At 41.0% G+C, this 24,630-nt stretch overlaps 1 protein-coding gene across 1 annotated transcript; it reads left to right on the forward strand.

Moving 5' to 3' along the window:
• Positions 1-1,074: 1,074 nt before the first annotated feature.
• sptlc3 (serine palmitoyltransferase, long chain base subunit 3) lies at positions 1,075-24,025 on the forward strand. Its single transcript, XM_085800738.1, has 12 exons — positions 1,075-1,209; positions 3,183-3,374; positions 4,423-4,577; positions 5,640-5,788; positions 10,545-10,669; positions 12,433-12,526; positions 14,636-14,741; positions 15,984-16,203; positions 18,730-18,856; positions 20,636-20,771; positions 22,310-22,439; positions 22,558-24,025. Exons 1-12 carry the CDS (start codon positions 1,108-1,110, stop codon positions 22,669-22,671), a joined length of 1,650 nt encoding a protein of 549 aa, XP_085656864.1. The 5' UTR covers positions 1,075-1,107; the 3' UTR covers positions 22,672-24,025.
• Positions 24,026-24,630: the final 605 nt, after the last annotated feature.

Consider the following 24,630-nt stretch of genomic DNA (forward strand, 5'->3'; position numbering starts at 1 on the left):
TATAGTATACATACACACAAACACACAACTCACAAAAAGTTAGGGATAGCCTTTTTGTCGGATGAAATTTCAGAATCCATCTAAAATGCACTATAACAAACATTACAGGTGAACTTAATTAGACCTTCTCTAAACTTTTGAACGCACATGTAGGCTACAACTGTTCAAGTTTCAGTACTTATAACATGCTGTTCTCTAACAAGGTGATTAACCGCAAAAATCACAAGTGTCTGATTCATGAATCGACCACTAAATGTTCTGGTTCAGTGACCGTTTGTATGTAAACAGTCATCTTAATCATCTAAGAATCGATCAACAGAACCTGTACATTGCAAGCTCTCAGACGGGATGTTGTCAGAGGGAAGTGTCCACTGAGTTAAGAGTGTTACAGAGTGTTATCAGCAGGTTGAACAGACACACAGAGGGACTGGAAGAGTCACAGAAAGACAGAGAAGTGGATGTCCTTTGGCCACATGACAACTTCCTGACACACTGACATTTTCTGTTGTGGTATATAACCCACCACTGTTGTTAGCTTTTGTTTCAATAAATTGTTTGAGATAAATAAATTACCTTATATACTTCGACTTAAATGCCCCACTTTTATTATATAATATCACTGTAGAATGAACTTTTTACATTTTCCATAAATTTCAGCCAAAAATCTAATTTATTGTAAGTAGTCATACACTGAATGTAAGCACTTTATATATAGGCCGATATATTTATTTATTTATTCATTCATTCATTCATTTATTTATTTAGTCAAACTTGTATGTATGTATGTATGTATGCATGTCTGTCTGTATGCATGTATGTATTGTGAATTGTGAAATGAGCATTTTGAAATGTAACGAGTTATGGTGCTCATAAAGTTTCACACTGACATCGAAAAAAGAGGAAGTTGGCCCATGTAGGCTACGATTTAGAAACAGATAACTGAAGTGATACTTTCTCAAGGCTTCACGCGACTTTCAAACAACAACTCACGGGAGGCTGAGCCGTAGCAACAGAAGGAGGAAGTCACCTTTCTAAAGTTCAGCCAAGCAGTCGGGCTCCACCTGACAGTCAAGTAGAGGAGGCAGTCGCTGCTGAGCTATCAGGAAAATGTCAAGAACTGCTGCTAACGGCAACTCAAAGACACATCTGAACCAGAATGGACTGAAAAGCGAGGACATCAAGAAAAATGGCTATCACAACAAGAGGGAGGTATGTCTGTCAGCGACGGGATTTATTTACAAAAATGTTGGCGCGTCTGCAGTGCACCACAGACACAGGAGGATTTGACCGCTTCTTTATACTAGTTTCATTGGGGCTCATTACCTGAATCGACCTCCGTGACGTAAGCAAACTGTGTAACCCATAGAGACTGCTCACCTACTGAATTAAGAGCAACAGCATAGATGGACAGTATTCATCACTGTCTAAATGGCAATATGCACGGAGAAAAAAACATTTCATTGAGTTTTTAAACTTCGAAAGCTGCTGTAGATCGCCCTAATGTTTGGTTTGTGATATGTCTACCTGATCAAACAAATACAGCGAAGTAGACATAATGTTAACACAACTGTATAATGTTGTACTTTTTTTCCCAGAGGATATGTGAGTTCTGACAACAAAAACAGCAATAAATGTGCCGACAACCCCGCCCTGAAATTCTTCCTTTTTTGCCAAAGCAGGTTATCTCTGCCCGCAGGCTTTTTAGGTTAGGAAGGTGCAGCCTGCGTGCCTTTGTATAGCATGTTCTCTGTACATTGTCCATGCATAGCAACTTGCTATTGATTTGCATGCGGTTTGATATGCAGTTGAGTACTGATTAGTTGGATGTAACAGGTGGCTGGTCCTTTCCTCTCCAGTTCTCTTTTGGATGAAATTTCATATCACACAATCTGCAACTCAGTACCTCCTTTCAGTTACTTCAGCAAATTACGTTTTCACTTCATGTTTTTTATGCTCCCATACTGATTTTGCAAATACAGTACGGATTTTCTAACTACATGGTGCATTACCTCTCAGCAGACTGACAGTAGATTAGGTGTCGTCCATCTTGGCCCCAAGTCGTCACTTAGCAGGGATGCAGGTTTTATTTGGCTAGCTGGACCATGTAGGCTAATTGTTAGCATTAATCTTAAGATAGCCAATATTCAAAACCTGAGCAGCTATAACAAAGACGGTTTATAAACCGTACATTGAATATCTTTGGCTATAACGTACATTCTTGACACTTACCGCCATAACAGAGTAACTTAATCGAGCAAACCAAATCACAGCTGTGTACAGTACACCAAACATGGCAGCCGGAAATGACGAAATGACGATTATGCTACCAAAATTTATAAATGTTATATTTTTTAAATAATTGTGTCAGGTTTTTTTTCTTCATATCATTTACATTTTCACATATAAACTGTAATATTTCTTTTCCTACTACTACTAATTAGAGGTCTATTCAAGATTTCCCCCCAGTGCCCCAAAACAAAATAAAACTTCTGGCTGCCATCTTGAAATCTTTTCTTCAGAAAATAATTGAATATTCTTCATTGTGCAGTGATAGGGATGTTTTTGGTTTTTGTTTAAAATGGACAGTAATTACTCTGTAAATTGTGGAAACACCTTCACAAAACCAGTGAGTAATTTAAATCAAATAATAAATGATCTCTCATAGAACCAGATGCTAGCTACTGACTCACTGTAAAAACAGTAAGAGGCACAAACTGGGGTTAAGTCAGTTACCACCCCACACATCTGGGAATCTGCTCTGTTAAATAATGCAAGGATTTTTAGTGTGTGTCTGTGTGTAGGCTAAGCTGCATCTTTTCAATAGTTTGTTTAAATTGTAACGGCAGCCAGGAATGTTAGCTGTTTCAAATGCACAATAGTTTTTTTCACACTAAATATTTTTACAATCTTTGTAATTGGGTTTCATTTTCCAGAGACTGAAGTCCCATCTGCTTATTTGAATGTGTATGCAAGATGTGTGAATCTTTTTGTGTATGTGTAAAATTACTGTGCCCTTTTTTGTTTAAAATCTGTAAGTGCATCAGTAGGTCACAGATTGTCTCCTTTATTATTCAGGTTAATTAGTGTGTTAAATGCAACCCTTCGCTTTTATTCAAATGGTATTGTTTTCTCTTGTTTCATCTGCAATGTAAGACAGCTTATGTGAGCCTCTTGTTGTATAGAAAAATTGCCCAGGGACCAGTGTTGCCTCCAGGCAGCACAGACACGAGTCCTTTGAACAGGCGCCCATGTACGTGGCTGTCATGACATACCTGGGCTTTGGCATCGTCACCCTGTTTGGCTACCTCAGAGATTTCCTCAGAGCTGTGGGCTTAGAGAAGTGCCACCTTGCCCAGGAGAGAGGGGAACAGAAGGTAGGTAAAACATGCAATCAGCACAAACCGAGGTGTATTGTTGGCCATGCACGCATACTGTAGACACACATATACACAGGCAGTAGGAGGAGGGGAGCATGCTTGCCTTGGGTGTTAACACATTTTGTTTTCCCCTAATTATTTCAATTTTTGCTCTTAAGCTTTCCCTCTGCTTTCTTCCTTCATGTTCCTGTTCACCATAGTGTTGCCATGGGTGAGACAGGACACCACAGAGAATATCTGCTGAAGACCTAATTAAATCTCAGAGGATTCAAGTTCTCTCTTTGTTACTGTGCTTTAGATTCTAGATAAGGCCTGAACACTGCCACATTAGAGCCATAGCGTTGCCATAGATTTCATTTCTTAAATCCAAAAATTGCAATTAAAATAAATGTTCAGTTCATGATGTAGTTCATGATTTGTTTTGTGCAGCACATGTTCAAAAAGTTATAAAAGAAATGCTGTGTCCATGTTTGTCACTACTTTGGAAGAGCTGAACTATACAACTGTAGGCAGAGACAATAAAGTCTCTAGTACTGCAAATAAGGAAGCAGCTTGCTCCTTGTGTTTGACAGCAGTCACTTACAGGATGCAGTAAAGATTAAAAGAGCTTTACTATATGTGGATTCTGTTGTGATGGTGTCCCCAGATCAGACACACAGAGGAGATTGTTGAAGGTTAGGGCTCTATTAATCTTGGTTGACACCGTTGTAAGGGGATCAATCTGAAGATTGTCTCGAAGCTTCATGGACATATACAGTTCTAAAAAAAAAACCCCACAGTACTGCAGATCTAACCTCCTTTCCAAGGTAACAGCTGAATTGGTGCTTTGAACGATTGTAGGAGAATAACAGAAGTCACCTGCCTTGGTGTGGTGCAGAGGTGAACACATAAAACTTTATGGTCTTAGAAGTTTGCTTTGTTCAACCGCTAAGGTAGCTTTTAGTGTGACCAATGTGATTGGAATTCAAGTCACTTTGCCCACTGTTGCTGCTGCTACTCTGAAATTGCAGTTGTTAAAAATGTTTTGTTGTTTTTCTGTTTTCAGGATTTTGTACCACTTTATCAAGACTTTGAGAACTTCTACACTCGAAACCTGTACATGAGGGTACGAGACAACTGGAACCGTCCTGTATGCAGCCTGCCAGGGCCTGTGTTTGACCTGATGGAGAGGGTGTCTGATGACTATAACTGGACATTCAGGTAATGTAATCAGGTCATCTATTCTAGAGATATTGTAAATGAGATGTACTGTTGGTTATTAATAACTTTTACTACTCAGGAATATTTACAACTGTTTTTCCAGTTTCAGACAGGCAAGAACATATTTTTGAGAGTGATTATCTTTCTTCTGGAGTTAGAAACTAGACAGCCAAGATTTAATTGGGTAAATCAATCTCCTCTGCTTTGGGCTAAAAGAAGAAGATAGAAAATAAAAAACACAAGTATTTGTCAACAGGAAGGATACAGTATGTTAGTCCTGAGTTTCTGGACCACAGTTGAGATTTCTCTGTGCTGCACAGCAGGTTCAGGGCATGTATTATGAATAGGAATATGAACAGAGCCACGGGGAGGGGAACTGACATTATGAATCAGGAAAGAGGGGTAAGCATGGATTACATGTTTAAAGAGGTTTAATGTGACTGGAAAAAGTAGAAATGGGGCAGTCAGCTTGTCTTTTGTAGTGATGTTTGGGGAATGTGTAAAGAGACATGCAGATGGGTTTTGTGGTGGTGTGCATGAGCAGCAAGAAGAAATAAGTCGGTTGATCGGATGAAGCCACTACCTTCAAATACTTTGAAACCTCTGATGATGCACAGGAGGTATGCACATCGGTAGCTGACCGTATGAATTCAAGTGATGTTTACCTAAACTTGCTTTGTTGCAAGCCATTGTTGCACTCTGACTTCACATCTATTCAGTTAATTTACAGTGGAGTTACATGTGTTCTTGCACAAACAGTCTCTTGATTCTGGCTAGAATTAATTATGGACATTTGATTATGTGCATAAAAAAACACCCAAGGAAATGAAAATGACAAATGCTGCATCTGCATGCAGGCACTGCTGTTTACATTAAATCACCATTGTTGTGATTGCACTTCTCATTTCCTAACTCCACTGATGAAGTAACAAGTTTATGATTAGCAGTTACATTTAATTGAATTTTGATTACTTTTTATAGTGTCTAATTAATTCTCTGAGTGCATGTATGTGTAGATACAATGGGAAGGCTAATTGATTCCTGATTTGTACATGCTTGCAGGTTTACTGGGAGGACAATACACAATGCCATCAACATGGGCTCTTACAACTACCTCGGTTTTGCTGAGAATGACGCGGATTTCCTGAAAACCGTGGCAGACACAACACGCCAGTATGGGGTCGGAGTTTGCAGCACAAGACAGGAAATAGGTGAGGTTGTGGTTTTCTATCTGCCAATACAACATGAAAGAAAATATGTGGCACATGCCCTTTTTAATAACAGCATTTTTTTTTTATCGTGAGAAAAATGTCCACTTCACAAATGAAGTCAGTCGTACTGGTGGTGTCTTTTATTTCATCTTAGAGTGCTTCAAACTTCTTTCACATACATCTATTTTAAAAGACTTTGACAGATCATAGTGGCACTGAATAGGTTGAATCTGAGGCCTAGTCCACACGAGCCCGGGTATTTTTGAAACCGTGAACATATATTCCCGGTTGTATGTCCTGTCCACATGCAACCGCGCTTTTGGAACCCTGAAACCGTGGTTTTTTGAAACCGGAGTCCAGGGTGGGGTTTTCGGCCGGGGTTGGTTTCACCGGGTGCGTGTGGACACTGCAACCGTGATTGTTTTACTCGTTTACGTCATAGCTGCACACGTGCTGATCTAAACACTGCCAGCCCCAGAGGTTGTTTGCAGCAGTCTGCAGGTGAGCTCGCAAAAATGGAGGTGACAAAGTGGATTTTTATCACTTTTTAAATTTTTTTTTTTTTTACATCATCTAAATGCTATTTGTAGGCTATAGTTTTTCGATGAGAAAAATATAACGAAACGGTCGTCAGGGCGATCCTCTTGTCAGCTCCAAACTCACCCTCAATCACAAACCACAGCTGGTTTTCCACACAGCATCATTACAGTAACAAGTGACGCTACAGATCAGCTGGGCCGCTGCCGGTGTGTTTTTAAAATTACAGAACTACTACAGTAGCGCCGCAGTTTCTTATTCCCCACCTTGTTTGATTGAGAGCTTTTCGGGATGATTTTCATGAATGAACAGGCAATAGCCTATGTCACTGTCAGACCGGGTAGGCTACGACGGGAGGGGGGGGGTCACTGCTGTCATGTAGTGATAAAAAAGAGCCTATGCGGAGATGAGGAACGAGCCAAAAGCCGAAAATGTATATACGTGACGTCCGCGGTCGATATAAAGTGGATATGATGTTTCATTCATCCATGTTTTGACAGACAACACAACAGCCAGTGATAAAGAGTTGCGCCGCACCGACAGATGTGGCTCAGCAGCCAGGTGACGCACACAGCACAACAACACAGCACACAACAACACACAGCACAAGAGTCAAGACACAGCACAGCAACATGTGCAGGCTGCTGCAGCAGTGCACGTCAAAGGGACATCGCCGAAAATAAAATAAATAGGCTACACATTTTCATTAAATTAAATTATTGCATGTTTACATCCATAAAATGACCAAAAATGAACACTATAAGCGGATTTCTTGATAACGAATTATTTAAACAGCATTTGTATAGAATGATTCCGTCCCAAGCCTTTTGATCCATAAGCGGTTTCCACTGTATTTTGATTGGTTAAAACAGCCTTCCACACGTGCATTGCGTCACTTGGTAGCGGATTTCACGGTTGCGTGTGTACGGAGTGTTTTTATTACACCACTGGTGTGGACGCGAAGCAAAACTCCGGTTTCAAAAATACCCGGGCTCGTATGGACAAGGCCTGAAACTGGAAGTAAAACTCCATCTCCCTCATCACATATGCCATCATTTATTATCTTTCTTGTGAATTATACTGCCCACATATTTAATTATCTTTCAGTGGCTGCAATGTAAAATGAATTATTAAACCTTTGTTAAATTATGTACCGTTTGAGCATAAGCTGGGATCATTACATACTGGTACACACCGTGGGGTGCTGGAAATGTTATCACAGTGTAATGTAGCATTATGAAACACCCTGGACATTAAGAAAGATGCAAAAGATAACATATGTGATAGTAGTGTTGGAGCAGCAAGGATCAGAGCGAGGAATCTGTGGCTTCAGATGAATTTTGAATGGCGTTTTATCCTCTGAACTTCAACCCGGCCTCTGATGGTTTTTAAGTGACTGTGCATGCCAGCATCTCATGCTGCAGCATAGCAGTGGTGCAGCAGTGAAATCAAATGTAATGACTGGTCATCAATTGTGTGTGTGTGTTTTTGTTTTTGTTTTTTTTTATCAAAACGTTCTGATTGATTAACATAATGGAGCTCACTCAGCAGGCCACACTCAAATCCTGCTCAAGAGAAGTAGTTTCACTTCTCTGTCAGCAATGTTTACCCAGTTTTTTGTTTATTTCTGACAGCAGTACCTATCTGCTGAGTGCAAGCTAGCACAAGGTGAGCTGACAGGTTTTGAGTTGCGAGTTGAGTTGCAGCGTAGTTCTGAATGATATCAGCACTTTGACAAGAACAGAGAAAACCAGAAGAATTAAAGGGCATGTGATCATTAGTTACACGTATGTTTGTGAGAGTGTAAGCGCTCCCCCCACACAGACACACTCCATGCCATCCATTATTCATTTGTGTGATTTATTTATATGTTTATTTCTCTTTCAAAATGGGACTGTTTTTCCCCGAGTTTGTAATCTGTGTTTCAGCTGGCTCACTGAGAGGGTTAAGGAATAACAAGCATGTCTCCCATGAGACCTTATGAAGCATCAATTATTAAAGACCCCGGTGTCTCCGCAGCAGAACTGACACCATCATCACTAGTGCCTTAGTTCACATGCAGTAATTTGTATCGGGGAAAATCTTCAAAATCAGAATTTCCTGGAAGTGTTTCCATTGAATTTCCCACCTCTTGCTTTCTTCAAAACAAAAATCTGATTTAGAAAATAATTTCTCTTTCACACTCTTTTGTGCCTCTGACATCCTCCCAAGTTTGAGTTCACTTCAGTTCAGTCATGTTGACTTCAAAACTTTTGAATCATTTTCCCACAACTATACATACAGAGTGTATTAAGGTGTTTCTCTTTCTTGATAGGCATGAGTTACTAGATACAAAGTGCACTGAGCACACCTTGTGAATAAACACACATGTCAAACATTCATGGATTTGTACTAATGGATAGCTCACTGTTCCCAACTTTCCTGCAATCATTAACATATAGCAAATTAGATAATGATGTCATGCTTTCAAATAAATGACAAATTACTAAGAAATTATCAGCATAGCTACCAAGCAGACAGCTGTAAATATTTCACCATAATACCTACACCTGCAGTATATACTGATAGAATTGTGCTATTGTAAATCAAAGGTACTGTAGGTGCTGTATTTGTCTAATAATTAACTCTTCTCTCTCTTTTCTCATCTTGTTGTAAAGTCTTTGAAGACAAACCTCAGTCACAGGTTTATAATGAAAGTAACGAGTATAGCCAGGAGCACACTCTTTATTGTCTCTCCACATTAACACTTTGCATCCCTGGCAACAGTAATTTAGCTTCCTTGACCGCGAGCTTTGATGATGGCGGTGTGAGGATGGTGACCTTCAGGGGACAGGTGACCACATTTGATGAGATGTATATGACGTAGGTATCATTTTATTTCAGCTAACTGAACTAAGTGAGATCTATGAAGGACTCTTCCCTCAATAACCCGAAGAGCGTGTGGACCGACAGCTGCCTTATGAGGTTAGCATGTCAATAAGAAGGCAGGGCATGTGCCAAGGCTGAGTAAAATGTTCTGTAGAGAGAGTAAATGTTCAGTGTGGTCTGATTAAAAAAGCTGCACGAGCCGGCAGGGGCTGTGAGTCTGAGTGGTTGAGGAAATGTATGAATCGATTTGACTTGGCATTAGGCCTGATGGAAAGCACAGAACGGGAATCACTGTAAAGACAGAGCTGCTTCACTGCATTATGGTTTTAAACACATCACTCAATATCCATTTTCCAGCTCTTCCTGAAACATTCAGTCTGTTTGGACTTTTTAATGCCTGCTCTCGTTGGTAACTGATTGATATTGATTAGGACTACAATTGTAAGTATTCCATGTATATTCAATTAATTCACCATTTTCTTATGAGGTTTGCCTTTATGACATCACCACAGCTCAATAGGGATGGTATCTGAATTGATGTGTTTTCATTCTGCAATTTTTCAAAGAAATGTGGTTCATTAGATGTCTGGTTACTGTCTGTTTACTACATTACTTTTGTCATATTGGTGGTTGTAGCTTTACACTAACAGTGAAATAATGAGATTTAATGTGAGGCTTTGAGTCTACACTACTTCTACAGCATGGTATAGCAAGGAAATGTATTGAAATTTATTGAGCTCATACAGTATGTTATAGTATACTCCTACCAGAGCCAGCAGAAATAAAATACAGTATATGAAACTCTCACCGCCTTTCTCTCTGTAGCTCACAATTATGGTCATAATTATTTTTTTTTATCAGCTGACCACAAGGGCAGTAATAAGGCACCCCAGGGATACCTGAAAATCCCACTTTTATTGCACAAAATAGAAAAACACCATGTCAGGTGAATCAATTTTCTAAACGAATTCTGGTCCCCCATCTGTCACATTGGGTTATAACCAACTGCCTCAGTCCCGAAATGTGCTGCAGAACCATTTTAGGACTTGCCTTGATATAACCTGGGATGAAAAAAGGTAGTTGAAGTAAATTACAAATTTAGCACATCTTGAATCTTTATAAAGCTCTTAAAACCCCCAGAGAGTGAGAAGGTGCTGACATTGTGTTTGCTGATAGTCCAGGCTTTTGTCTGTGGGTCTCTTATTTCTTCAGGAAGCATTCCTCTCTGTCGAAAGCTGTGATTGGATGACAAAGACCAGCACAGCCCAGGGACTGAAGGATTACCAGATAAACCAACAGGTACAGTGATCCTGTCACAGGATGACTGACCCTTGTGATCTCTGTCTCATAGGTAACCTGCACATCCATGAAGAGCTGGAGAAACTTGTGGCCAGTTTCCTTGGAGTAGAATCCTCCATGACTTTTGGGATGGGTTTCGCCACCAACTCAATGAACATTCCTGCTCTTGTTGGGAAGGTAGGTGATTTCACACACTAAATACCACATGCTGTGCATAAAAAAAAACCCTATTGTATGTTGGTTTAGTTCTCACAGTGTAGCAGAACTTGATCTAATTAGCTGAGCTTTTGTTCCTTTCTTGCATATGGCCTCAATTAATGAATAACAGTCAACTAAACTCAGCTGCAAACAACTGCTGATCCACCCCCATTAATTAAAATCATAATTAAACATTACAGTAGCCAGGAGGACGAGGCTCTGGGCGTACATATCTGCTCTCAGACACATAGACAAGGAAGGGCAGGTTCTGTTAAGAGCACCACTCAAGGGGATGATTACCCATACCCCGGCCTGTTGGCACACCAGCCTGGCTCACACAGACAGCCACGGGTTATCAGGGGCAACACACAGCATGAATATATGTGATTGGACTGGACAGGAGGGAGGGGAGGCTGATGGTTTAAGTGATGAGAATGGGGTCATTTATGCAGCACAAGAGGTGTAGCAACCCCTTAGGCTGCAGCCCCCACAGTAACCCTGCTGGGGCTGGGGTCAACCCACACTGCCAACTCTATCCTACAGGGACAGGCTGTGCCAGGACAGGCCTTGCTGTGCAGGCAGAGTGACAGCTGCTGGTAGACCAGGGACCAGGCCAGCTGCACCCCAGGCCAAACCGAGGGTATCTGTCACCGAGACAGTGTCAACATACCCTCTACAAGGGTTCATTCAAACTAATGCAGTCAAATGCTTGGAGCTTCAGTGTTAAATATGTTAATGTACTAGAGAATAGCTGAATTTATTTGCATGCTGATTTCTATGGAATGTGAAGTATTATATTCTCCATTATGAAAACTGTGATGAGTCTGTTGGCTCAAACAGACAGGATAGAAATGAACAACAACTAGGCAGAATATACAACTGCCAACATACATAGATTTAAGCATTAAATCAGGTGCCATAGATAATACATACCATAAAAGGGCAAGTAGGTCTTTTTAGAGCATTACCCAGCACACATTATTCAAGGATAGAGACTAAAAGCACAAAATCGAAATACATAAAACTAAATCTTTCAGAATACAAGTGAAATCATGTGTGAGTCGTAGACTGTGCGCTGCAATTATTTTCATCCATATACTGTTATACTGACGAATGTGTTTACTGTTTACAAGCTAATTATTTTTCCCTGAACCCAAGGGAGAATCTAATTGGCCTCCTCGCCAAACATAGACCACTAAATCCAAAATGCCATCATCCGCTATCTAGTCTACGGTGGCCCTGAGAGCTCAACACGCAGCAACTGAAGAAAACACAAACAAGCTCAGAAAACATCTTCATCAATTTGACGACACGTGTGCTGCAAATGCAACACAAGCAAATGCAGAAACACACCACACATGCTCACACCACAAGCGTGCTGCAAATACTCACAATACAACATACGTGTGGTGACTAGACTACATATGTAATACATCCATGCACATGTTATTTAATGCTTTGAAATTCACAAAGTATTGAATAACAATTACATCTCAGCCAGGTTCATCACTTCAGTTGTTCTGATAGTATTTGCAGTGCATACGTGTATTTGGTTGTGTTGGGAGTATTTGTGGTGTATATGTGTTAACAGTCAGCTTGTGCTTTGTCTATTTATATCTGCTGTCCTAGGTCGCTGTGCGCTGAGCTCTCAGGGCAACCGTACTATTGTGTCTATGTGTCACACTAGAATTGAGGCTATCGTAGGTAAATTTGAACAAAGTGTTTTCTCTGTTGGTTTTCAGGGTTGTTTGATATTGAGTGATGAGCTCAATCACACATCTCTCATCTTAGGTGCCAGACTGTCAGGAGCAACCATCCGGGTGTTCAAACACAACAGTAAGTCCAGAAACTATGTCACTGCATATGAGTCACAGTTAAGTCTAGTTCCCAAAATACAGTTCATAGCATTGTTTAAAGTATAAACAACAGGAAGCATATTGTTGCTGTTTGCCAACATGTATGCTGGTTAACACTCAAGGCTCCTGTCCTGGGCATCAGACACTGACTGTTCTGTTCTGAGATTATCTGTAGATGAAATTTGAATATCTCTCAGCATATCTACAGTGAATACTGCAGCTCACATTATCCTTTTTTTTTCTTCTGTTCATCCCAAACTTTTGCCAGTGTGAGAAAAACATTACTGACTGTGCAGTACAGGATTTGCCTTAGGAAAGACCTACTTAACATTCAGTGTTTAGAGCAGCAAACGTAAAGGCTTTAATGATACAGGTTCAGTTTAGAGTCACAACTGTGTTTTATCCATCAGCAACAGAGCAACAAAACAAGTGGTTTGTTTTTATATTAAAATGTCATCTTACTTATACTTTATGTCCCCTATTACAATATCAAATTACATATTGCAAATAGATAAGGGAGATTTATTAAGCATGATAGTACAGCATTCGTTGTGCTAGCACTGGAAACATCACCTGCTCTTGCAGGAGACAGGACAAATGAACCAGTTCTCCAGCAGCAAATGTGTCCTGACAGGTACAAGTAGAGTCAGTTATGGGTCCTCCGAGCACATCCCACAGGCCTGTCTAAAGGCAAAGAGCCCTGAGGCACCTGAGCAGTTGACCCCTCCCTGCCTTATACTTCCAGCGCCAGACTCTAACATTCTTTCATCAGTACTAAACCAATATTTACTTAAAGGGTTATACCAGTCAACTTGGCCACAATGAGGAATAAAGAAGAAAATAAACACATTGTGATTTTAATGATGTAATGATTGTAGATACAATAGATGCAGTTTTTATTTGTTCTCTAAAACGTAAGCGATCCAGTTTTTGCTTTTTGAAATGTCCACGGTTTAAAGTTGCAGACCTTTAACATAGAAGGAATGTAATATCAGAGGGAGAGGATGAACTGGTTTGTCCAGTCTAGCCTATGTAAGGAGTGTCAGGCTTGTTTTTGGAAGTGCTTCAAATAAGCATAGAAAAGGGAGTTCCTTTTGTGGATTAGCATTGTTATTCTTTCAAATGTTATTCTGTGTTCATGAAGCTAGTGGCATTTTTTTCTGCAACTCACATGTCAGTGCAAAGATGGGATGAAAACATCTCATGGATTCACATGTCGTGTGTAGAAGCAAAGACTGCAATCCTTCGCATCACAGTCACACAATATCTCATATCAGAGCTTGTCTTATCTTAAATCAATCTTCTTCCTCTTGTCTTTGCACAAAGCCAAGTCACTCTGGATTCCTCTTCCCCCCCAACAATGACGTTAGTTACATTGAGTAATATTCTGTTGAGCTTGAGGAAGTGATTTTTATCAGAGGAGCATCTTCAGCCTCTCAAACAAACTTGTTTTAGTGTGAGGCAGTCATATCAATCATCTATGACAGATGATTAGCTTTGACAGGTTTACTCGCTGCTCAGCTGGAAATGGTTGGATTGCAGTCATACTTTGAATAATGCTCCTCATTAGCTACACCTATTCAATACTGCCATCTGCTGGCGGGCTCTTTAATGGTATCGCTCAGCCCTGTTCCAAACACCTCGTGCCACTGGGGAAATATTTTATTGAAGCCAAAATTTCAAGCATAATCTTAAACAACCGTGCAGACTGTGCTGAACATACCTTTGGCCTCAGCCTTATTTAGTTCAGTTAGTAATCCTCTGTGATACAGATTTTACAGGTACTCATTAAAATCAGAGTGCAGAGCAGAGGTATTTACTGAGTGTAGTTTGTGGAAGGTGTTTCTGTCAGATAAAATAGTTCCTTATGTACTCAACCCTGCCCTGTAGGAATTATTCCTCTTTTTCATTTTGTTTGCTTTTGGTCAGTTTTCCTACTTGTATAAACCTAAACTGTTATTTGATATGTTAAGTGTGCATTTAGGTCTTTGTGTTTTTCCTTGATATGGTGTGGATTTTGATTCGATTGTTAAGCTCTTTCTGTCTTTTAACCCGTATTTCTCACTGTGTGTGTGTGTGTGTCCGTTAGACATGCACAGTCTGGAGAAGATGCTAAGAGATGCGGTTTGCTCAGGGCAGCCTCGGACTCACAGGCCCTGGAGGAAGATCCTCATCATGGTGGAAGGCATCTATAGGTCAGTTGCTGTTGTTATACAACCCACACACACCTTAGAATAGACTCTCCCTCATGGACACATATCTTGGGTCAGCTGAACTGGTGTATCAGTCTTTGTTAGTACTGTATGGGCTTCCAGGTGGTTTTCAGCAGCTTTGCACAGCTCGACTCAGGTAGAAATCTTCATTTGTAACCCGAGGAGAGCATTCAGCCTGTGTTTAGCAGTCCCTGTAATGGTCTTTTTTTCAATTGCTTCCCTCTCCACCCTTGAATAATAGATTGTGTGTATGTATGTGTGTGTGAGTGTGTACGGTTGGGTACCGTTTGATTACTGGAGAGAGGAGAAAGGTATTGTGTGTCTCTCCCGGCAGTGAGCCATCCCAATTCTTAGTGACCCTCTCCATCTGCTCATTAGCTCCAAATCAAGGCCAAGTGAAGCCACAGAGATCGACTTGGCCGGACCCCCAGCTCCAACTGTTTATCACGGCCATCCTCTTTTCTCCTTTCCTCCCTCTGTGTGCCCTCTATCACGCCTTACTTTTGACTTCTTCTTAACCAAATCATGACATGCTCATTCTGCTTGTTTTTCAGTCTTATTTCCATCATATTCACTCAAATTTATATATACGCCTCATCAAAAAAGAGGAAAACCTTTACTTTGTATCGATATAACAATTAGAGAGACAACTTAATTGTACCTCATCAGACTGCCTTTATCAGGGAATAATGTCTAATGTCGAGCTGAGACATTAGAGAGAAACGCTGCCTTTCGGTGCTAATGCTCCGTCTAACATCTCCCAGTAACATCAAACAGCTTGGATAAGGAGTAAGCATGCTTTAGCGAGATCCTGGGCCTGGCCTTTGATGTCCACATTGGTCCTGGTAAAATCCTGTCTTATGTCATTTGGGCTGCAGACGTTCTCAGCCATAGCATGGATAGCAGGTCTGGGATTGCTCTATTCCCCAGCCGTATACTCTCTCATGCTGTCTATTTGTAGCCTTAAAAGGCTTGCATCAGAGGGGAGGTAGAGATGGAAGAGAAGTGGGAGTAAAGTAGAAGAGGCCAGCAGAAAGATTCTTGGAAATCTGTGGCATGTCAAATTATGTAATATGCATTTACAGACGTGCAGTGCAATGAGTTCAGGGTCAAAATCCTTTTTTTTTCATCATCACTTTAGGAGTTTTGTTTTTTTAATAGATGAAATGTGTGACTGTGTTCTCCCTTTTTAAGTGAAATCTCTATGTGATTCTCTGTCATTAGCATGGAAGGCTCAGTGGTGCGACTAGCTGAGATCATCGCTCTGAAGAAGAAGTATAAAGCGTATCTGTACCTGGATGAAGCCCACAGTATCGGAGCAGTGGGGCCGTCAGGCCGGGGCGTGACCGAGCTGTTTGATGTGAACCCTGCTGATGTGGATGTGATGATGGGCACCTTCACTAAGAGCTTTGGGGCTGCTGGAGGCTATATCGCAGGGAAAAAGGTTCCTGTGGATCTTTGGATTTTCTATCTCAGTTTTATCTGCACACATTTTCTCATTTTCAGTCAGCAGTTCAGATACCCAGTACATTGAAATATCTGCAATTCAATTTTGGTGTAGGTTTTTTAAATTGTGTGCGTTACATGTATATGTAATTATTTTATACCTGGAACATTTTTAGTTCCTTTTCCTTCTTTGCATTTACTATCCAGGCACGGCCACACAGAACCTCCAAAACGTCATGCTTTGTGCTTTTAGAGACGCAAGGCAGAATATATACATTTACACATATACATGGATTTTTTAATATTGTTTTAAAAAGGATGAATTAAAATACACATACAGGATACAGAGACAGGAAATGTCCTACCAGATGTTTTGCATCCTTTTTGTCCAGTGGTGTCAATTAGACACACTGGATACAATTATATGCAACAGCAGCATCTTCTCAAGAAGTGCTGTACCTTTTTTCCACTCCTTTGCAGTATTATCAGCCCTGTTTTTTTTTTTTTTTTAAATACCATCTATCATTGATATTTTCACTTCCCCCCATATTACCGGCTGGTAGCCAAACTGTAAAAAGAACTTATAAACACTGGAGTTGACCAGTCAGGCAGAAACGAGTTGGTTGCTATGCAAAATTAATCCTCCTGGACCAAAACGGGGTCAAGATAAATTTGAAGATAAACGTCAGTGGGATTAATCACATTGAAACAGTTCCAGCAGCCCTGGGTAAGTTGCCATTCTTAGAAAGTCTGAACTGGCTCTATGAAACTTTCCAGACATTGTTTGAACAACCTGGCAACCACCAACTGATGTGTAACAACATCAACGTATTTGGCTCCAAAGCAAGTTAAAATCCATCATACAGTATTTTACCCAGGACCATTTTAAAGATGTTTGGGCCTCAGTCATACATCCCACCTCTCTCATAGCTCTCATATGTCCAACAAATGTTCCGCAGGCTGTTACTCCGAGCCTTTGTAATTCCTTTTTACTCCATTAAAAAGTACACTTTAGTACATAACCACATCGGTTTCGTGGCAGTTGATTAGAAAGCAACAGAGGAAACGGCCATGATGTTTGAATTAGGTATTCAGAGAGGGACCCTTCCTGCTGTTGCCTTATGTTGGTTCAGCCCCGCTCTGCCATAATAAGAAGGTAAAGCTGGCAGAGGGCCAGCCCCTTCTTGTGGCAGGCGTCGGAACTGCGCTCCAGATTTAACAGGATGACTTTTAACAAGCATGATAATGTTTGAAGTATGAACACTCTGCCTGGTTTGACAGCTGGCTGTAGTAAACTCCTGAAAGGAACAGGCAGGAAGAGAGAGAGAAAGCCTTTAGATTTGACGTATTTGTTGTTGTGGCGAAATCCCCCAAATCTTACATTAAGTAGATTCGGGTTGACCGACGAGAAAACTCAGCAGATGTGTTCTGGAAAACAGTCATGTTATAGCTATTTTATGGGAAAGCCAAAAATATACTCCAAGCTCCTTCTAACTCACTCCAACCTCGCATGGAGGAGATGTTATTCATTCAGCCTTGACTTAAAGCCTGGATGGCGCTGAGATAAAGTTATTGAATACATCCACCGAAGAACCAAGTAGGAGCAAGTGTGTGCTGCTCTGGCTCGGCTCCAGTTCTGTGGCGTTGTGGACATGTATCACCACATGAGTATACTGCGGCCACAGTGCGGCTGAGGAAACACTCTGAGCTGTCACTCCACGGCCCAGACGTGAGATGGATTTCGGACATGTTCTCTTAACTGGTTTATCTTGGTCGCACCGAAATCCTGCAGGGCCCTAAAGCGGTGAAAATCCCCCCGCCTTAAACGAAAACAGATGTCAGGTTGTTTCAGGGTTCTTATCCCTACGTTCGAGCATTTCCCCCTAAAAATCCCTTCCCCTTATGTGTGCGAGGAAGCCACAGCCGCCGCCCAGTGGGGACAGATGGCAGTGAGTGGAAATGGTGGCCAGACAAGACAGCATCTCCGGCTACGTGTCATCACCCCGCACCCACTGGCCACCACGCAGCCACCGAGCAGCAGCAGCCCATCACAGCTCCAGGCCCGCTCCCAACCTCAGACCACTTACGCACGTGCTCAAGGGACCCATGACTGAATGGGTTTTCCTGAAACCCTGCTCTTCTCTTGACAACCACTAGCAGAATTAATCTCCTGCTGACATTTAGGAATAATGAGCATGACAGTCTTCATTCTGGCTTCATTTCAGCATTGGGTTCTTTTTTAAATTACTGCAGTGGCTCCCTCAGAGTGGAGAGCAGGAGATGATCCAGGGCTATTTTATGGTCAATGCCAAGATTGTCATAATGACAGAAGAAATGACTTGAGGTATTTTAATTGATTCTCAGGTGTTGTCTGTACATGAGCTCTCTCTAGTGGTGCTAAAAGAAAAGTGCAGGGCCACACAGATTATATCTGTACTTTCATATACAACTAACAAAAAAACATTGTAAACATATTGTATAATATTTCTAATTGTCTGTGTGACTGTGCTGTATTACTGTACAGGAGCTGGTGGACTACCTGCGCAGCCATTCTCACGGTGCAGTATATGCTTCAGCCATGTCGCCTCCTGTCACTGAGCAGATCATACGTGCCATGAAATGCATCATGGCAAAAGACAGGAGCTCAGAGGGTGAGTATCAAAGCACACCGGGTCTCCATCCTGTGAACGTCACCTTCAATCTCAGTCTTAATAACCACATACTCATCAGGTTTAATATTCTTCACACTGACAAATATTATGTCTGGCTTATAAAAAAAATTCTACACCTTTTATATAATCTTTATGGAAACAATAGCAAACCAAATCCAGAGGACAGTACCAATGTTAACACTAGGAGTAAGTCCAGACCTGCGAGGAAAGACAAACAGCTGCTTGGTCAGAAAATGTGGTAGCAATTACAGGGGTCTGCAGCGGTAGAGAGAAAGAGGGGGGGACGTGCAGTCCCTGAGCACACGTGACCCTAACACAGAGGAAATCATTTTCATGTGTGTGTTGTGAGGAACGCTGTACCTCTGAAAAGTTTCTGCTTTAATGGCATCAGACACAAGGGCAGGGAAGTAGTCATTACCAGACTAGTCCTGATACCGCCAGCACAATTCCTCTTGAGCCGTTGTAGCTGCAGCAGCAACACAAAGACCATCACCGGTGGTAACATTAGTTCACTTCAGCCAAACCCGTGGGACTTAAGGTGAATATACTGTATGCAGCCATGTAAACTGTGTGGCATACAGAGCATGCCTGTGGTGGAGTGCTGTAATTGGTTAATCACTCTAAGGAGTAAAGCCTGGTGCATTATGGTTGAGGTACACGCTCTGGATCTAATGTAGCCCTGTGAAATATCTGTTGTGGAAAAATCAGTCTTGACCTGTGTGATAGAGAGGAGGGACACAGCAAACAGAGCAGTCTTTTAAAACATCAAAACACTATAAAAGCCCAGTGTGACAACAAACGGCACACGCTGTTTACGTACAGTATTTGTGATAAGTTCTTACTCCTCTGTTCTTCAGTCTTCCTCTCTGCTCACCATCTTCTTTCTCTTTGATGGTGAATTTTGCGCGTTATTGCCAAGTGGTGGCAACGGCTCTAAAATAGGGAAAAACTCAAAGAGACGGTTACATCCACGCATTCTCACCTTCTCATATGATTTGTGCCTGACAGCAGGTTTTTGACCTCCATGCCCTCTATCTTAGCAGAGAGGAATAATTTACAAAATGGGGCCTGTGCTTTTTTGGCAGATGCCCGAATGTTATGTTTTTTTTCCCGTCTCTCTCTCTCTGCTGAGATAAGGGGATTTAAAGTGCTCTCTTACATCCCTTTGAAAGAACTGCCAATCTGTTCCCAGGTAATCAAAGAGAAACAGAGCTGTGCTCCAAGGCCAGGCCCAAGCCACAGTCTGCTGCCACCACACAGAGCAACCAGGTTCCCCAGTCATTCTCATTGTTAGGGAACGCAGAGCGCAGCCCCTCTGCTGACATTGATTTGTTTTCTAATGTATGTGCAATAGCTGTTCTACATGTGATGCTTAAGCATTATTTGTTTCAGTCATGGCTACGCTCCAGTGGCAGTCCATAGTCACTCATTTTGCGCGAAATCCATTGTATCCAATTTGCAAAGCCTCATTTTGGCAACGTGCAGTTGCATATACGATGCCGTCAGGCAGACAAAACTGAACCATCTGCTGGCGCAGCTGAGATGTAATCATGAGCAAGTTCATGGTGGAGGCTGGAATGGCCCAGATGGAGGTGCAGGACTGAGGATGAGATGGCAAAGAACACTACACACTACATTAGCCACTACTGACAGGTGATGTCCCTCCATGCAGGGGACAGTGGAAATGTGTGGAAAAACAGCAGTGAGTGGGTGCTTTGCTCATGTACATCTGGTGCTGTCCTTTTTTTTTAATTGAAGGCATTAGAAGGATCCGCCAGCTGGCAGAGAACACTAGATACTTCAGGGCCAGACTGAAGGAGATGGGCTTCATTATCTATGGCAATGATGACTCACCAGTGGTTCCAATCCTGCTCTACATGCCAGGCAAAGTCGTGTAAGTACCTTTAAACTTTCACCAAAAAATCTCATCTCCTCTAGATTTAAATTAACTGAATATTTATCATCCATTGACTTATTCTGAATTTCAATAAGTATTTACTTCACAATCTGTTGTTTTGAGGAGCGCTTTCCAGCCAGCTCACTGTGTACCATCTAAATGATTTGGATGGCTGCCATCTCACACACTCCAAACTTGCCATAAATCAGTAGTGTAAACCCTGTCGGTGTAGACTGGGTATCTGTAAGCACTTAAGAGGCAACACCAGGTATTGATTAGTTATGACCACAGATTGTTAGAGCCACTCAGGTATAATCAATTGGGTATAAAGTGTCTTTCAGTGCCAGTCACCATTAATATCAATGGAAAGGCCAATCCAGCCCAGTAACCACCATAATCAGAGGCTCCTATCATACTTTGCCACAGTAGCACTTTGTGGTTTGACATCACTCAGTTTACACAGGCAACTGTAAAAGGCTGAAATTCACCACCTTTGTACAAAGATATTATTTGAACAGACATTTCTGAAACAATTTCATGTAGCTTTTTGTTCTTTCGTGAATTTGTGGATGAGATTTCAAAATGTATGGAATTCCAGACCCGTAACACTGAACTGTATTTCTTAGACAGTTCAATAGAATTACATAATAGTAAGATCTGCATCTGTAGCTACTCTACTCTATATTAAATCTACCTCTGGACTTCACACGGTTAGCCTTTTTGGATTGCAATTGTCCCAATGATAGACAGTAGCATCTTAAAGATAGTAGTCTTATCTATCCAGTACACTGCACACACATCAACAAGTCGTGCAGAAAATTGAAAAACATCCAAATGATTTTCAGATCACAATTTAAGAAATAAACTCTCTGAACTCTCCACTCTGCCAAAAAATTAGGAAACATTTTTTACTTGACCTCAGTGACGTAAAAGGCATCGATGATGTTGTCGTTTTAACCTCTAAAAAATGATAGTTATGTGTCTGTGTGGGGGGTTTTGGTTTGTTTTCTTATCATTTTATTTTATTGAGATTTTTAATTTATCGACCTTTGCAGAAATTATCACAAACCACTCACACTTAACACCCAAACCCCATGATTAAGGATTTGGAAAGACCAGACAGAGCTACATTCCTCTTGACTTTTAATGTGATGAGGCAGAGCGGCTGACTCTGAGGTGGCTTGTGAGGTCACTGGCTTGTGAGAAAGTGTGAGATAAGTTGTTGTACTGTTTTGTCAGAATGTGGGTGTGACTGATCCGGTTCTATAATCAATGGCTCTTTGAACAGACACATGATCAGTGTATAGTGCAGATGCATGAGCACATGAGTTTACAGGTCTCTGTGGTTGGTGAGAGGTGATGTTTGTTATTGTGAAATGTTCTACACGTTTAGCATAAGTAATAGAGAGTTTGATGTTCTGTTCAGGATACTTGAAATTAGTAGTTTTAACTAACTAACAACAGCTACAGGCTGTACTGGTATTTCTGTACTTGAATGTATAAAAAATGTTCTCTCTTCTTTCTTCTCTGACCAGGGCGTTTGCTCGAGAAATGCTGGAACGAAAAATTGGTGTAGTGGTTGTTGGCTTTCCAGCCACACCGATCACAGAGGCCCGAGCTCGCTTCTGTTTGTCAGCAGCACACACCAGAGCCATTTTGGACCAGGTACACACACACACACATACCGGTACACAGAAATTTACCAGCATGAAATTCCTCTCCGAGGCTTAGGAGGGGTTTTTTTTTCACCTAAATCAAACATGTACTTTCTCTGTGTCCTCAGGTGCTGCACCATCTGAACGAGGTGGGAGATGCTCTCTGTCTGAAGTTCTCACGGCGAAAATATTCCTCTCGGCCTGACCTCTGCAACGAGACAGACTTTGAGCTGGACAGCTGATATGACCCCTGACACCTTCGCTTCACAGTGTCAAAACTAAGTCTAAGTGTCCATGAGACAGCAGACCCATAAATGCACAACTCAAACTAACACCAACCTCTCACTGCAGAAAAGGGCCCAAATGTTCGGCAGCTGCTTTTTATATGTTTGTAAAACATTGTGATTTAATGGAACACTTATTAGTGCTTCTCAAAACTATGTCAAGCCTTGAAATAGTTTTATTACACATATTTAATTATTGCACAAGAATTGCTGTATTGGTCTCAGATGTGGAGTTATTTATCTTTTTATATTGAGACAAATAACATATTAATAGTTCAGTTCATCTGCACATTTGAAGACATTTTAGATTGAAAGACAACTTGTAATTCTTGTGCTTGTTATATGTAGCTATTGTAAAAACTTGTCTATATTTAGACGTTAAGTGCCTTTTCATAGAAGCATTTTTTGCTTCTCATCAATTTATGTCAGTGACCATTTATTCACAAAGCTGGTGGTAGTTATCGTCATAGACAGATGCACATTTAGATGTAAGAATCCCATTTGTCTCCCAATAGCAGGAAGTAGTAGTTTAATTTAAATATAACTCTGATGCACAGTTGCTTTACTAAAATTTCAAGTTTGCTGATTTTTCTTCTGTTTTTCTTTCTCAATAAAACACCATTACACATGAAGATGTCCTAAATGTGTTGGGTTTTTTTAATGGAAAATTTGTCTGATTTCTGAAGATCCTTCCCTCTGGAGCTGTGTTCATCTCGTGACACATGATTATTTACTCAGTCCATGGCTGAAGAGATTGAGTGAAAATATGACTGAAGATAACTTCATTGTGCTTCAGAGTGATCTGTTTTCATAAAAGTTTCCTCAGTGTAACACCACTTTGATCTCAAGAGTAAATGATAACCTTCTTGTCACTGAAAGATCATGCAGCAATTACTCCCCTGACATGCCTTTAAATCTCAACAACCCGGGTGCAGTGTGGTGTTTCGGCTTGTTTTGTGGTGAGACTGCTCATATTCACCAAGTCTCAACAGATTAATTCTTAATGTTTTAAAGACCCTCTGTTCTGTTTCACACACAAACTGCACAACAGTTGTGAAGGTAAGCACGTCGAGTATGCAGCACCTGAGCCAACAGAAACCTAACCTAGCAATTAGCACCAAACTCTAAATTCCTGTGGTGTGGGGTAATCATTTGATTAACACAGAGAGGATTTTAGATGGATGATAAATGTGTTTTCACAATGTGTCAGAATGGGTCTAGTCGACACTTGTTTGCCCTTAAGACGTTACCATGTTTGTGTTTATACCTCCCTGTAAACAATATAGGGATTTCATGTTTTACATGATGGGATTAGCAATACAATATACAATCCTTGGGGGAGAAATGAGTGGTAGATGAAGCGCAGGCACATATGTAGTAGAAAACAAATTAAGAAAAGTTAGAAAAGGAAAAAAAACAAAAACCTTCTTTTCCCCTAAAGGAGAAAACTGGTGAAATGTGCGCTCTATAGTGGATCACTTTGTTCTGTAAGTGAATATTCACATCTGGCTTCTATAGCCAGGAACAATACAAAACAGTTTCTTTAATCCTCAAATCTGTGATGTCATACCAGTGTACTGTTCCATACAGATCTGGATGAGATGGGGAAAGGTGGCCTCAAATGTTGCATGGGGGTGCACCAACGCCCTCAGGACGTCTGTTATTAATTTGTGTTTACTTTCACCTTTAGTCTAACTGTGAACATTGTTAAATTCATAGCAGGTTTACAGCAGAGGACAGATGTGTGTAGAGAGAAACTCCAAAGCTTGAATTTATTCTCAAACATAACTCAGAGTGTTACAAACACAGAGTGTTGAAATACTAAGCTCCACTGTGATTATGCAGAAAGGCAAACTCAAACTTGCTGAGATTTACCAGCTACATTTTTTCGGCACTTGCGCAGCAGGAAAAGTGCTG

Source organism: Trachurus japonicus, chromosome 15 (assembly GCF_045865225.1).
Source record: "Trachurus japonicus isolate A0001 chromosome 15, Traja_1.0".
Lineage (NCBI taxonomy): Eukaryota > Metazoa > Chordata > Actinopteri > Carangiformes > Carangidae > Trachurus > Trachurus japonicus.

What these genes read in the sequence shown, in the direction of transcription:
- sptlc3 (XM_085800738.1), top strand. Translation starts at nt 1,108, where the DNA reads ATGTCAAGAACTGCTGCTAACGGCAACTCAAAGACACATCTGAACCAG. An exon ending in GCTATATCGCAGGGAAAAAG is followed by an intron (nt 16,204 to 18,729) that starts GTTCCTGTGGAT and finishes ATTACTGTACAG; the next exon opens with GAGCTGGTGGACTACCTGCG. An exon ending in TACATGCCAGGCAAAGTCGT is followed by an intron (nt 20,772 to 22,309) that starts GTAAGTACCTTT and finishes TTCTCTGACCAG; the next exon opens with GGCGTTTGCTCGAGAAATGC.